General features: G+C 40.5%; 1 protein-coding gene across 3 annotated transcripts in view; it reads right to left on the bottom strand.

The window, feature by feature from the left end:
- btbd10b (BTB (POZ) domain containing 10b) overlaps positions 1-11,329 on the bottom strand; it is a 49,015-nt gene extending 37,686 nt beyond the window's left edge. For all 3 annotated transcript variants that reach the window (XM_034190751.1, XM_034190760.1, XM_034190743.1), the window contains exons 1-2: positions 11,246-11,329; positions 10,763-10,910 (exon numbers count right to left, since the gene is read on the bottom strand). In XM_034190751.1, the coding sequence (XP_034046642.1) occupies positions 10,763-10,863 (101 nt within the window). In that variant the 5' untranslated portion in view covers positions 10,864-10,910; positions 11,246-11,329. The remainder of the gene's footprint in view (positions 1-10,762; positions 10,911-11,245) is intronic.
- Between the last annotated feature and the right edge of the window lie 5,233 nt (positions 11,330-16,562).

Below are 16,562 nucleotides of genomic sequence, written 5' to 3' on the forward strand. Positions count from 1 at the left end.
AAACCCAACTTTCCTTATTCAAATTCATTCCAGTAGTATTCTGCTCTTACTAGGATGTAGCAGTTTTCTAGCTTGGCAGATAGTTCTGGAGGAAATCACTGAAGAAATTAACAAATTGAAAATATGGCTTGAGCGAAAAAAAAATTGTCATTAAACTTAAATAAAACAGGGATGAAGTGGAGGTGTAAGAGTCACTAGGTGTTCACAGGAAACATTTATTTCTATATGTATTTATTTATGTTCATTGTTAGTTGGTTTTATATTTTGTTTTGTTTTTTAATCAGGTTCTTTGTCTCTTTCTCTAAAATTGTATTGTAACATTATTAGTTATTACTATTATTGTTGTTGCTATTATTATTATTCATATATAAACAAAATAAATTAAAAAATATTACAATTTGTAATATATTTGACTCTTTTATAACAACAAACACTGAGCCCTTAATTATTATACAGAAAAAAATGCACACAAACGTGCTGAGATGCGAACAGCTTAATGCTAACTTTAACACTGAAAATGCCATAGACATGCTAACGCGTTAGCACTGGTCCCATTTCAAGTTATAAAATACATCTATCAACTGTTTCACAAGACCATAACAGGTCGGTTTAACATAAAAAAGGTAAATATTACTCAGATACATGCTCTTTGGAGTTTTAGCGGGGAAAAATTAAGATAAAGTGAAATAAAACAAAAAACCATGAAACAGCGGGTTGGATCAATGCTTCAAGCTTCAAAGAAGAGCTGCGCTGCAGAAACGGTTGATAAACAGACCCTGCAGGGGTTCTGTATTTGATGTACAGACATGCTCATTTTCCCAACAAACACCCCCCAAAAACAACGGCCGCTCTTAAGGATTGGTAAGAGCTCCCGGAAGCGTCCCGGAAGAGCTTTTGGCCGTCTTAAGAATCAAACGCCGTTGTTAACGCCGGCACTAGGGGGCGTGGTTTAGTTCCGGCTTTACCGGGAATCGCTCCCGGAATTATTCAACATGTTGAATAATTCCGGGAGCGTTCCCGGAGACCTCCCGTGATGACGAACAACAGCGTGTGAGACTTTATAATCACTGTTTCATCCTGCCGCTTCCTGTAGTGCCGCAGTTCTCGTCGCGCCGCGATGACCAATCAGGGACTGAATATGTAGTGACGTGGAGATGTCTGGAGTTTGAAGATGTGAACATGTCCTGTATCTGGTAGCAGCCTGTGAGCAGGACTTATGTCTCTTTTGTCCTTTATTTTACAATCATGACAGTTTTTGGAGCGAGCAGCAGCACCACAGCAGCGTGGAGCAGAGATTCTTTTAAATTTTATTTTACGTGCGTGCGCACGCGAATCGTCCTGGAGATTATTTTACTTATTAGCTACACAGCTGTATAATGAAGGAAGTGGTGACTGGCTTTTAAACACAATTATGACAGAGTTTTTTGGGGGATAGAGCGAGCTGCAGCCAGCAGCAGCCGGGAGTGGACTTTCTTTTTTTTTTTTCTTTTTTTTTTTACGTGCGCGCGCGAGAGAATCATCTGTAGAGAATATTTTATTAATTAACTACACAGATGTATAATAAAACAAATGTGACTGCCTTCTAAACACAATTACGACAGAGTTTTTTGGGGGAAAGCGCGAGGTCCAGAAAGCAACGGAGTTTATTTTTTATTTTTTTAATTGTTTACATGTGCGCGCGTGAACGGGACAGTTGATCCTCAAACTGGCTCCTGCAGAGGCGGAAGGACCGCTGAAAGCAGCCGTCATCCAGACAGCTCCTGGAGCAAATAATAATAATGATACTCTCTGTATTGGGAGCTTTCCACAGCAACTCGCTCCGCGTGATCAAGGTCCGTCATGTTAATTTTGACTGACAACCGGAGCCGGCGAGCTCCGCCCCTTTCCTCCGCGAAAACAGCCGGAACTACAGCGAACTTCGGTCTATGTACTACTCGCCGACAAAACCGTCTGTGTGTAAACCAGCGTTAAGCAAAAAGGCTTTTGATGTCGGTGGATCGAATATTTTCTTAACGATACCCGATAAGAACCAGTTCTTGATACCCAACCATATTTACGCGTGTGCGAGTTAATGAGGCTCACCTGCATATTCAGTACATCAGCACTGCCCATAATCCCCTCTGCGGCCCCTTGCACTTCCCAGAATGTACTGAGGCACCAGCAGAGTTCCGCCATCTCACAGCGCATATAAGCAATGGCAAAGTGAGGATGTGGATGGCATTGATTTAGCAAGTTCACAGGGAATTATGATGATGATACGTTCTCCCAAGTTCAGAGGGTTTTGTGGGGAAATTTCACAATATCTTCAGCTCTATATTTTACAGTGAGGAAAATAAGTATTTGAACACCCTGCGGTTTTGCAAGTTCTCCCACGTAGAAATCATGGAGGGGTCTGAAATTTTCATCTTAGGTGCATGTCCACTGTGAGAGACATAATCAAAAAAAAAAAAAAAAAAAACGGAAATCACAATGTATGATTTTTTTTAATAATTTATTTGTATGTTACTGCTGCAAATAAGTATTTGAACACCTGTGAAAATCAATGTTAATATTTGGTACAGTAGCCTTTGTTTGCAATTACAGAGGTCAAATGTTTCCTGTCGTTTTCACCAGGTTTGCACACACTGCAGCAGGGATTTTGGTCCACTCCTCCATACAGATCTTCTCCAAATCTTTCAGGTTTGGAGTTTCAGCTCCCTCCAAAGATTTTCTATTGAGTTCAGGTCTGGAGACTGGCCAGACCACTCCAGGACTTTGAAATGCTTCTTACGGAGCCCCTCCTTAGTTGCCCTGGCTGTGTGTTTGGGGTCATTGTCATGCTGAAAGACCCAGCCATGACCCATCTTCAATGCTCTTATTGAGGGAAGGAGGTTGTTTGCCAAAATCTCACAATATATGACCCCATCCATCCTCCCTTCAATACGGTGCAGTCGTCCTGTCCCCTTTGCAGAAAAGCACCCCCAGAGTATGTTTCCACCCCCATGCTTTGGGATGGTTTTCTTGGGGTTGTTCTCATCCTCTAAACATGGTAAGTGGAGTTGATTCCAAAAAGCTCTATTCTGGTCCCAACTGACCACATGACCTTCTCCCATGCCTCCTCTGGATCATCCAGATGGTCACTGGTGAACTTCAAATGGGCCTGGACATATGCTGGCCTGAGCAGGGGGACCTTGCTGCCCTGCAGGATTTTAAACCATGACAGCATCATGTGTTACTAATGTAATCTTTGTGACTGTGGTCCCAGCTCTCTTCAGGTCATTGACCAGGTCCTCCTGTGTAGTTCTGAGCTTTCTCAGAATCATCCTTACCCCACAAAGTGAGATCTTGCATGGAATCCCAGACCGACGGAGATTGACAGTCATCTTGTGTTTCTTCCACTTTCTAATAAATAATCATAACAGTTGTTGTTTTCTACCAAGCTGCTTGCCTGTTGTCCTGTAGTCCATCCCAGCCTTGTGCAGGTCTACAGTTTCGTCCCTGGTGTCCTTAGACAGCTCTCTGGTCTTGGCTATGGTGGACAGGTTAGAGTGTGATTGAGTGTGTGAAGAGGTGTCTTTTATACAGGTAACAAATTCAAACAGGTGCAATTAATACAGGTAAACAGTGCATAATAAGAGGGCTTGTTAAAGAAAAATTAACAGGTCTGTGTGAGCCAGAATTCTTGCTGGTTGGTAGGTGTTCAAATACTTATTTGCAGCAGTAACATACAAAGAAATTATTAAAAAACAAAAAAAAATCATACATTGTGATTTCCGGATTTTTTTTTTGTAGATTATGTGTCTCACAGTGGACATGCACCTAAGATGAAAATTTCAGACCCCTCCATGATTTCTAAGTGGGAGAACTTGCAAAACCGCAGGGTGTTCAAATACTTATTTTCCTCACTGTATCCCCTTTATCCTTTTTACATCCAGATGACACAAACCATGACAAAATGCAAGCGTTACACAAACCCTGATGATCAGAGGACAGTAAGTGAAGTGCGCATCTCGGGTCGCGCAGTGTAGTATGGGTATGCTAAATTTTTCAGCTACCAATCCACATTCAAAGACGGCGGAAAGCAGTAAGGAGTGCTATGATTTGGACCATTTCAACCACTGGAAAGTTGACCATTTAAAGCGTTTTTGTAAGCTCTGCGGATTGCCTGTTACAACCAGGACTGCATACGGCAGTAGAGAGAAACAGAAAGAAGTGCTGGCTCCCCTTGCGTGTGCTGCATTGGTACAGAAACTACCGTTGGTGCCGACAAAGGAAGAAAAGAGAGCTGCTGTCGAAAATGATTACCGGCCCTTGTTGACAGTTGGAGACAAACAAATTTCTGACTCTTTGAAAGCAACTGACGGCTGGTTCGACAAAGTCCAGGGTCTGAAACTGTGGATACTGCAGAATATTTGCTAAGCAGGGATGAGAAATCGCTACTCCACTGGCTTCGTAATGACTACAATGAAGGTGGGTCTCACATATAACCTCTTTGGTGTCATGTTTGTTTTGATAAGTTGACAGACATACAATAATATGTGCATGCATGCAGTTTGTTTATAGAACATGTCAGTATTACAATATTACAAACCACTTCATTCATGGTGCGACATTACAGTCATAAGCCGATGCACGAAAACGGCGCCATCAACCACATTAGAATTCTGCACGGTTTCAGGATATTGACAAAATAAATGTGTGCAAGAAACTTACAATTTTAGTCCATCTTTTACGTCCATCTGGATCTTTATTTTCTGTGGGGAAACTGTGGAGAATGAACGAAGGTTTACAACCATATTTCTTCTTCTTTCCGTCTTTGGGTGGACTCGGCGGAGCCTTGCAATCGTGTGTTTTCAGCCACCTTTCTTCCCTATGAATTCCGTTCGAGCATTTGAAAACAGCACAGTGCGCACCTGTCATTATTGCATGTGTTGCTTAAGGCTTAAAGCCTTTAAAACAATCCCTGTAAGCCTTAAATTTCACAGTCCTCAAACGTTACCGTATACGAAATTCAATGGTAGCCGTGTGTTTGGTAGCTGGAATTTTTGACCCATTTGACCCACGCATGCGCAGATGGGTTGCGCACTTCGCTTATTTCTACATTTTTTTGGTTTCATCTTCATATCGCCGAGGAGGAGCACAGAAAAACAGCCCAACGTGTGGGGCGCAGCAATCTACAGTCTGTCCAGGGAGGGATGTACACTGATGCTGAGTGTCACAGAGTTGACGGCCTTTGCGCAACCGACTCAAGCAATGTTGTCTACTGCGGGACTGACCAAATCAGAGGCTAACAACAATGCTGTAGCCCCTGTAATAGTTAACAGGGAGGCCTTTATGAAGAAAACGGCAGAACGGAAATCAAAATTCTTGAGGTACCGAGACATACTTTCCTTCTTTGAGATTTTGGTGCTGGATAGTGGCGTGCATTATTTACATTGGTCTATGTTTTAAAGGACGTCGCACCAAAACCATATCTTAAATTTAGCTTATTTGTGACCATCTGATGATACACCAGGATTACTTTGTGCACTTCTGTGACCGGTCTCAAAGCATATTGCAGCTGTGCGCAACACTGTTCCTGAAGGGCCCCTGCCCTGTATATTTTCTAACTGTTCCTGTTCCACCCCCAGGCAATTAACTCTATCAGGTGTGCTCAGCCATTCAAGAGCTGGAACACACCACTTTGAGAAAAAAAATAGATAAATAATCAGGTGTGACTTGAGTAGGTAGATGTAGAAAACTTGCAGGGCAGGAGCTCTCCAGGAACAAGGCTGGTGACTCCTCTGCTACGAGAATATGAAATATATATTTAAAGTATAGCAGGGGTCACCAACAAGTGCGCAGTGAAGATTGGCAAAAAACACACTGACTTCTTTCCCCAAAGTAAGGGGGTTAGACAGGGATGCAGTTTGAGTCCAACCCTCTTCAACATATACATCAATGAATTGGCGAAATCATTAGAACAGTATGCAGCACGGGGCATCACTCCAGTGGACACAGAAATCAAATGACTGTTTTTTGCAAATGACCTGGTATTTCTGTCTCCAACCAAAGAAGGGCTACAACATCAACTGGATGTTCTACACAATTTTTCCCAACCCTGGGCCTTGACAGTGAATCTAACCAAGACAAAAATTCTGACATTCCAAAAAGGACCCAGCCTCCAGTCACACAAATACAATTTCTTCCTGGATAAGATGGACATAGAACACACACACACACACACACACACACACACACACACACACACACACACACACACACACACACAAAAACTATGCCTACCTCGGAATAAACATCAGCACCACAGGCAATTTCAACAAAGCTGTAAATGACCTGAGAGACAAGCCAAGAAGGGATTTTTATGCCATCAAAAAGAATATCAAAGTACACATTCCAATTCAAATCTGGCTCAAAATATTGGACTCTGTCATAGAACCCATTTCTCGTTATGGTTGCGAGGTCTGGAGGCCACTTGCCAACCAAGATTTTGCAAAATGGGACAAACACCAAACTGAGACTCTGCAAGTAGATTTCTGTACATGCATCCTCCACGTCCAATGGAAAACACCAAACAACGCATGCATAGCAGAATTAGGATAATACCCATTAATTATTAAAGTTCAAAAGAGAGTAGAGTTGGGTATCGTGAAGAAATGATTCGATCCACCAATATCAAGTCTTTTTGCGTAATGATTCCCTTATCAGGCCTTCAGAGCAGCCATTGTTTTTGAGGGTGTTTGTCGGGAAAATGATCATTCCTCTACGTTGATTACAGACCCTGCAGCGGGTCTGTAATCAACCGTTTCTGCAGCGCGATTCCACTTTGAAGCTTGAACCAATGAAGCAATGCTTCGATCCGCTGGCTCATTGGTTCTTTGATTCGCTACTCTTCAGAAGCGGAAAGTCCGCTTCTTAACCCCTCTCAAAGTCATTAAAATATGTTAAATGAGTCACTTTTGTGTGGCTTAAAGTCACTAACTGGGACTCTTGTCTTGTTGCAGTCAAGAAACGAGAATCGTCCTCCGTTCCATTGGCACAGCTCCAAATGCTAATAATAATTCTGCCAAGACAGAGTCCAGTCAGAATTAATAACTTCAAAGCGAATCACCGCTTTAAATAAAATGACACCTCTTTCCAAACGCTGTAATACAGAGAATAAACTACAACCGACTAAAATTTTTTTACCCCCTCCCAAAATGGGACGTCCTGCATTCTTCATGAATTACATCCTGACGTGTAGCACAGCATAGCTGCAAGAGCTCAGCTCAGATGTATGGAAAGACATTCATGCCAATAATGTCTGAAAGAAAATGCTTTTGACAAAAACTACAGATTTTGTTTATTTCTATTTATGTCCAGAGATCAAGGATCCACCATGTAGAGTTTATCATGTCCAGAATTTAAGGATCCAGTGACCAATTTCACATTTATTTACTTTGACTCAAAATGTTGCTGACAAAGCAAACCTGTAAAGCCTACTTTTAGTACACAGAAAATTCACAAGAGGTATCAATAATGGTATCAATATAATCTTATCAATACCCAAACCTAAAAGAGAGCAATTAAATTTTATGACCGCCTTAAAAATAGCGACCCCATTATGCTCCATAACAAAGCCCTGATCCACAGACAGACTGTAGAGAGATGCTCCCTCAGCCAGCTGGTTCTGGGACTCTAAACACAAACACAAGCAGAGCCACCAAACCTTATTACACTAAAACAATTATAAGAAAACAAAACTATGTGACACATTACAAAAAATAAACCAAAAACCACAGTAAACTGGAATGCTATTTGGCCCTAAACAGACAGTACTCTGTGGCAGACTACCCGAGCACTGTGACCAACCCAAAGTGCAGGAAATCCTTGACCATGTACAGATTCAGTGAGCACAGCCTCATCGTGGAGAAAGGCCACCACAAATAGACCTGGCTCCCCAGAGAAGACAGACTGTGCACCCTTGGCTCACAGAACATGAGGTAGAGACCAAGCTGCACTTCCTGACCGCTGTACCAAGACATCAGAGACACATACCTCCCATAGATCACAAACACCCAAACAGACAGAGCATGACCAACATCAAAAAGCTTCGGTATCTGTTGGGTGAAGTACAACAATGTGCAAACACAGCAGCAAGGTTTGTGAGCTGTTGCGACACGAAAAGGAGCAACAGATATAAACCACTCTAAACCTTAAACAGGAGATTAAGCTGCTATGTCACTTTATCTACGTATATCACATTTTATAGAATAGCATATTTTTACACCAAGAGCACAATTTTTATTATTATTTAAATCCCACATCTCCTGTTTACCAATGTATTTACTACAGAATATTGTTAACTGTATGTACACCTTAATTTTTAAAAATTTTTTATTTGTTGTTTTATGTAACACTTGCTTTGACAATGTAAACGTATGTTTCCCATGTCAATAAAGCTCCACTGAAATGAAAATGAAATAGAAAGGGGGGAGCGAGGCTTCACTCATTTTCAAATGAAAAGTTGCTTTCATTGGAACTGTTTACAAACTGTTTACAAATGATCCCATGATCATTTGCGTGAACAGCAACCATGTTCAGCTCTTGTTCAAACAAGACAATTAGACAAACAGACAACTTTAATGTCTGGGGAAAATAAAAACTGTCAAGAAGACAGAAAAACACTACCTCCTTCACTGGATTAAAGGTACTGTGTGACATTTTTGACGAAGAGAGCAAATGCTATGTCCATCAAATAGTAATGTGTTTTTAACCTTTACAATGTTATTTATGAACTTTCCAGCATTATTTGTTTTACTAAGTTAGACTTTGACAGAAACATGCAAAAAAATTACTTTAATATTACAAATATTGCAACAAAAATTGAATTTCTTGTCTATTATTCTTGCTTTTAATGCATCTAAAACCACTAAAAAGAGTTAAAATAGGGCTTGCCAATAACATTTTAGAGACATAAGACCCTATAGCATCAGGGGGCCCTGCCCCTTCGACCCCTGCCGGGGCATTGCGCCTGGACCCTATTAGGGCTGTGGCTGAACTTTCAGGTCTTCTTCTTAAGAAAATCCTCTATACCACTTCATCATGAAGCTGTCTCGCAGGGGATACAGAAGATCTTCATATAAAGTCAACAATAACAACAATAATATTAAAGCAAACAAAGCTCTGGCATTGGAATAGTATTGGTATCGGTGCATGTATCGACACATATCCAAATTCAGGTATCGGGATTGGAAGTGAAAAACTATGGATTGTGCATTCCTTACACACACACATATATATATATTTTTTTTTTATTTTTTTTTTTTTAACACCCACATAAACAGTCATGAGAGCTAATCCAGTCCACCTGACCTGTAAAGATATGTGTCAATTAACTGACCAACAATCTGACCAGACCAACATTGAAATAAATAAAAAAGTGTCTACATTATGATAGTATCCTTATCATTCAGGTAGAATGTGTTAACTTATTTAATCCACATTTTTAAAAAGCATGGACATTGGTACAAATGCTACTCATACGGTTTTCACATAAAGGCTGTAAACAGCAGAAGGTACACTGGGTGTTTTGTTTTTTTTGAAAAAGAGGAAATACAGACAGCAAGAGATGATTTATTTAAGTTCAGAGAGTGACCTGGTTTTAATGAGTTAAAAATGTGATACTGCAGAGAGAAATTACTGCAGAAGCTTTCAAAAAGTTAACTTCTTAAAAGGTGCCATCATGAGCCAGGCCTTCCTCTTTGAATAACACTGTGCAAAATCCTGTATTATTCAATGTAGAAAATTAATTTCAGCATTTAAAAAAGGAAAGAGATAAAAATGCACATCTTACTTCTGAGCTTAAAGGCCAGTTTGACACCAAATTGTCCAAAATGAGGAAATCTCTTTTGTGTAACAGTGTGATTTTACAAAGGAATATTTTGAATTTCCGTGTATTACATGCGCTCAATGTCTTGTTTATCCTGTGTGACCTAGGGGTGTAAAGCCCAGGACCCAACAAATAATGAAGGATGAACAATGAGCCACGCAGCATGTTTTTATTGCTACAAGAGGACTTATTCAACTATCGTGGGTAAATGGTGGATCTGAGAGGCTCTTCGAGGCATTATCTTTGGTTAACGAGGCACATCTCTGAGCGTGGTGCTAATTTCAAGATGTTCAAAATTTAGCAACAACAGCGTGGGGGAGTTTGTGTACGATTTACTATGAGAACTAATGAGGATTATAGAGGCATGTGCGTGGTGCGGACGAGGCTTCAAAGGGACCAAGTGTGGGAATGCTGGAGGTTTGGACTAAACCCATGCCAAAATGTGTGCCAACGCCGCATTATCATGACGCTACATGGATCATATGGGGCTTGATGTGGATCATATGCAGTGACCTGAGCCACTCAAGGCTGGATTGGGCTCAAATGACAGGCCGGTCGTGGCTCACTAGAGGCTGATACCTGACACATGCGAGGTACAGCTTGGCACATAGAGGCACCTTAGTAGTGGATACGTGACAGCTTAAAACGTGGATCATTCTTCAAATAAAATCGCTGACACACCCATGCGTGGCTCATTATTCATTCATGGCCTATTATTCGGTGGGACTGAGGCTTGAGGCCAAACTTTGGACATGCATCAGTGGTAACTGCGAAATGGCCTTACTTCCGTTGCTGAATGCCCTCACCTCAAGCAGACTGAGGCTTCGGAATGTTAACTCTGAATCGGCACTCCAATCTGGCAGTCACTAAAATTTACAGTTTAGAACATTAAAAAAAATGTACCCAACTCACCTCGAATGCTTGTAGAGTTTGCGAGGTCTGTTTGTTGTTTTTCGTTCGCAGTTTTCGGTGTCACTTGAGTTGCTGTCATATGACTGCAGCCGCGCTGCCATCACCCGCACACGGGGGAGTCCAGTTTGAATCCGTTACCGTTCATAATCTGTTTCAGGGCGAAAATCAACAAGTCACATCCTCCTGCATCCACAGGCTAACTGTTAGCACCTAACAAAATACCAGTAACTTTAAAATAACTTTACGCCGACGTGTTAACGAAGTTTCATCGACGTCGACATGAAGCAGACAACCCTTAACGTCAACATGCATAGCTGTTTCGCTGTATTAGCATACTCAGCTAGCTGAGGCTAGCTGGCACTGCTAACGTCACGCTACAAAACTAGAAAAAGGTTAATGAACTAAACTCATTACCAGTCACTCAAGCGCGTTCGCGTGGTTAATAAATGTAAAGAAACCCGCTCTACATTTAGCAATATTTACCGCTGTAATGCTAATGTAATCCAGTATTTCGTCAGCGAACGAACCTTCTCCCTTCAAAACACTCACTTCTTCCTCTATTGTTTAATTATTGGTGGTTTGTAAGCACTCCTAAAGATGCATCAGCGCCACCTCCTGGAGTACAGTGGGGAACAGTGAATTAGCAGTAAAAAAAAAACAAAAAAAAAAAACAAGAAAGAAAAACATTCGACTACCAAAGTATGTTTTTTTTTTTTAACTATTTCTAAAACTAATTAAATGAATAATAGTAATAAGTAATCAAGATGCAAATCATCTTTCTGTTAAACTGGCTTCTTCAGAGGCAGGTTTTTTTTTACCCATTCAGGCAGGTGGATGATGTATGATTCAGATTTCCCTTGGCTTTTATTTGTCAGAATACCTATGCAGCGACAGAAGAACCAAGCCATATATATATATATATATATATATATATAATTGGCAAACCAACCACCACACCAAAAGTGGTTTGGCGGTGGATCATTTCAGAAATTTTTATGATGAGAAGCCTCATTTAATTTTGTATTTGAAATGGCATCAATAAATTGTGTGAAATATAAGGGGCCGAATACTTTTGCAAGGCACTGTACATCTATTTTATTTATCTTAGTCTTCTAAAGTTGCAAACTGGATTGCTCCAACGAAGTTTTGTTCTACAACCTGCAATGATAAAAAAAAGATCAATCCATATACCTATGACTGAATGTTATGGAGTTGCGGGGTAAAAACAGCAAAAATGGTTATAAAAAAAAAAAAAGGTCAACTTAAGTTGTACAGGGATCAAAAGTTGCTCCAGTTTTGCTGAAGCGTGATGCAAATTGTTTGTTGAGCTAATAGGGTTTTAAAAAGCAAGAATTTGCACCATCTGTTATCACATTATGGGGTAACATACTGTATGTCATAGAATCCAGTAGACGTCAACCTTGTTTGACCTTTACTTTGGAGACCAAGAATTCAACATAGTGAAAACAGTTCTATGTATTAATCTACATCTGGAGTTGGTTCCCCAAGCATTGAACTGTGGCACCCCAATGCTCCTAGTGGTAGGATTTTGTCCAACTGCAATTATGATGGGTTAAATGTAGAGAACACATTTTATTCTATATGTATGAGCAATAAAGACCATTTTTCTTATTCTTAGTGTCAGCTGATATTTTTTTTTTTTGGTAGGACAAGCTGTCTTTATCACCTGCTTTTCTGACAAGCATCCCGTCATAGATACATTATAGCTTTGTTACGGCCTCAGTAAGACTCTTACATCTGTTGGTGCACTTTTAAGGGCCCGGTCACACGGCACATGGTGATAGCTGGATGAAGGATAAAAAGTGAAAAAGTCACAAATCGTTGAAAAAAGGCAGACAAATGATCCTGCACCTTTCCCATCACCGAAAGCCTACAAATTAAGAGTGAAAAAAGGAACGAAAGAAAACCAAAAATAACATCCACAATGACGTGACTGAAAGCGGGTATAACACACAGCACAGCCAGCCCTGTCCTCATGTCCGCAGTGCTTGCAGGTGCAGGATTTTGTTGGTCTTGACAACAGGTGAGAGGTTTTGTTCGTCTTCACAGCAACGTGTCTGCACACGCAGGCCAGCTGCATACAGTTGAAACGTGTTTCTGTATGAAAACGCTGCTTTTCGTCCCGAACATGGACGATACAAGGATGCTTTGTTCAGCTCATCAAAGCTTTAGTTATTGATTCATTCAGATATCGTCAATGTTCCTTCAATACATCAGACTTGATAGGTTGAACAAAACTGGACGAAAGTCAAACGAAACACTAACATTATAAAAACAGCAAATAATAGGAAATTGTCAAGAAAGAAAGCAAAACAAAATACAGATGCATTGAGGTTTCATCTGTATTCATTCAAATTTTTCAAGTTTAAAAATTCTGATGAAGCGCCAGCTGCAGGAACAAAGCTGGACGACGGTTAAACGATGCCTCCAAAAGTCAACTAAAGTCCAGATTTCTTGTTTCATTTGGGCTTCATTGTCCTTCGATAGTGCCGTGTGCCCGGAGCTGAAGAGACTTTCTGGAAAGGCATCAATTGTTCCTTTTGGATCGTAGAACTCAAACAGTGACAGGGTCTCTCTTCTCTGCTTTAGTGTCTTTCTTGTAACTGCTCTGACTTCATTTTTAAAGCTTGCAATAAAACAAAACACTGAGATCGGTTTCCTGTCTTTATTTACAGCACATTAGATGTACAAAATGATTTTTAAAAATATACATGTACCATGTCCTAAGAAAACCAAAGAGTACAATTCTATTTTACAGCACTTTTCATTTTGAACATTCTGACCTCATGTCAGGGTTTGTTAGATCACATCAGTCCATGTCCTGGATTCACAGAAGGTCTGCAGACTAAACTGTTGCGTTTGGCTTTTGAGTCAAAACAACAACAGCAACAAATGTAAATAGACACACAGCAATTCTGCTTTGATAGAATAGTGGGTGTTTCACAAAAGTGAAAAGCTATAGTTTTTATCATGAGGTTTTTAGAACCGATGTTCTCAGAAACCTTGAAACATCGAGCACATGAGCTCTTCAGAGTTAAAAAAAAAATTCAGTTACGACAACACAAACAGCCTTTTTACATCATGTACAAAATATGCATGAGAATAAATGCTTTCTTGTTGCGGCGTCTTCCTTTGTAGTGTCATAATGATCCCAACAATAGTCACATTTGAGCTCAAATTTCTCTTAACAATTCAGCTGTCAAAGCAGAAACTACATACAGTGTCACTGACATTCAGCACTCAGTTGGCTTTCATATTTTATATGCTCTTAACCGTGTGGTTTTGTCATTCATGTCTTAATGTACAGTAGTGTTCAGAATAATAGTAGTTCTATGTGACTAAAAAGATTAATCCAGGTTTTGAGTATATTTCTTATTGTTACATGGGAAACAAGGTACCAGTAGATTCAGTAGATTCTCACAAATCCAACAAGACCAAGCATTCATGATATGCACAGTCTTAAGGCTATGAAATTGGGCTATTAGTAAAAAAAAAAAACAAGTAGAAAAGGGGGTGTTCACAGTAATAGTAGCATCTGCTGTTGATGCTACAAACTCAAAACTATTATGTTAAAACTGCTTTTTTAGCAATCCTGTGAATCACTAAACTAGTATTTAGTTGTATAACCACAGTTTTTCATGATTTATTCACATCTGCGAGGCATTCATTTTGTTGGTTTGGAACCAAGATTTTGCTTGTTTACTAGTGTGCTTGGGGTCATTGTCTTGTTGAAACATCCATTTCAAGGGCATGACCTCTTCAGCATAAGGCAACATGACCTCTTCAAGTATTTTGACATATCCAAACTGATCCATGATACCTGGTATGCGATATATAGGCCCAACGCCATAGTAGGAGAAACATGCCCATATCATGATGCTTGCACCACCATGCTTCACTGTCTTTACTGTGAACTGTGGCTTGAATTCAGAGTTTGGGGCTCATCTCACAAACTGTCTGCGGCCCTTGGACCCAAAAAGAACAATTTTACTCTCATCAGTGCAGAAAATATTCCTCCATTTCTCTTTAGGCCAGTTGATGTGTTCTTTGGCAAATTGTAACCTCTTCTGTACGTCTTTTATTTAACAGAGGGACTTTGCGGGGGATTCTTGCAAATAAATTAGCTTCACACAGGTATCTTCTAACTGTCACAACACTTACAGGTAACTCCAGACTGTCTTTGATCATCCTGGAGCTGATCAATGGGTGAGCCTTTGCCATTCTGGTTATTCTTCTATCCATTTTGCTGGTTGTTTTCCGTTTTCTTCCACGCGTCTGTTTTTTTTGGGTACATTTTAAAGCATTGGATATCATTGTAGATGAACAGCCTGTAAGTTTTTGCACCTGCGTATGTTGTGTGTTGGGGGGGCGTGGCTGGATGTTTTGGTGTTCTTTTCTTTTCTTTGCTCTCCAGGTGGCATGAGGGCTGATTTGTCTGTGAAGAAGGTGCTGGCTGAAGAGTCTTCACCCTCATCAACATCATGGAAAGCACCTGTGATTGGTGCTCACGTGCAACCTGGATGACTTGCAGCTGAAGCAGATAATTGGATGGCGTTCTGCATTTAAGTCATGTGTGATTTGCGCAGAACTGCCGGGAACTCGACCTTGTGACGTTCGTTTGTGAGACGCTGAGGACCGCGCCTGGGTTTTGACACATCGAGCCCGTGAAGCAGGGAGGGGTGAAGACACATGCTGTCAGCACACACTAAAGGTAATTAAGTGTTTAAGTAATTGTTGATAGTAACTTGGTGTTTTGTTACACAGTATACTGGAATTGTGAAGAGAATTGTGCAGTTTGCTTCTCACTGCTGTGGCGTGAAGGATAAGTGATCCTCCACTTGCTGTGAGAAGCTGCTCATTTGCATAAAGTAAAAAAAGGACACTGACCTGAGTGTGTTGCTGATAGCGTGTGTTTATTGGAAGATATAGTTGTATCTGTTGACTTACCTCACCTTCTCTTTGCTTCACAGAGAATCAGTTTGTCGTGTCCACCTGGGGGGTGTTTGGCGGTGGTAGGAAGTCCAGGAGCGCCGGCTTTAATCCTTGCGGGCGCTGGAGAGCAAGCCACGAATCACTCCACCAGAGGGACGTTGTTTTTATGTTTTTACACTTTTAAGCACAGGTGAATAATAAATAGTTTCTGTTTGGAACCGCTTTCTGGTTATTTTTAGCGCTGGGTCCTGTCTGACGCAGGTCCGCTCCTCAACCCGCGTCGACACATAACAGCGTATAAGTTTTCCCCTCTCCAATCAACTTTTTAATCAAACAATGCTGTTCTTCTGAGCAATGTCTTGAACGTCCCATTTTCCTCAGGCTTTCAAAGAGAAAAGCACGTTCAACGGGTGCTAGCTTCATCCTTAAATAGGGGACACCTGATTCACACCTGTTTGTTCCACTGACTGAATGCCACACTACTATTATTGTGAACACCCCCTTTTCTACTGTTTTTTTTTTTTTACTAATAGCCCAATTTCATAGCCTTAAGAGTGTGCATATCATGAATGCTTGGTTTTGTTGCATTTGTGAGAATCTACTGGTACCTTGTTTCCCATGTAATAGGAAATATACTCAAAACCTGTATTAATCTTTTTAGTCACACAGCACTACTATTATTCTGAACACTACTGTATTTATCAATATTGAAATATGTGATTGTAGTTACTTTATGTGACAAAGACAAAAATCAGTCTTGCCCAAAGCTTTAAAACAATCATAACAAGGCAGACTTTGCATTTAAATCATAAGTGAATGCCTTTAAAATCTAAAAGGTTATAAAGTT

This window comes from Thalassophryne amazonica, chromosome 2 (genome assembly GCF_902500255.1).
Source record: "Thalassophryne amazonica chromosome 2, fThaAma1.1, whole genome shotgun sequence".
Taxonomy (NCBI): domain Eukaryota; kingdom Metazoa; phylum Chordata; class Actinopteri; order Batrachoidiformes; family Batrachoididae; genus Thalassophryne; species Thalassophryne amazonica.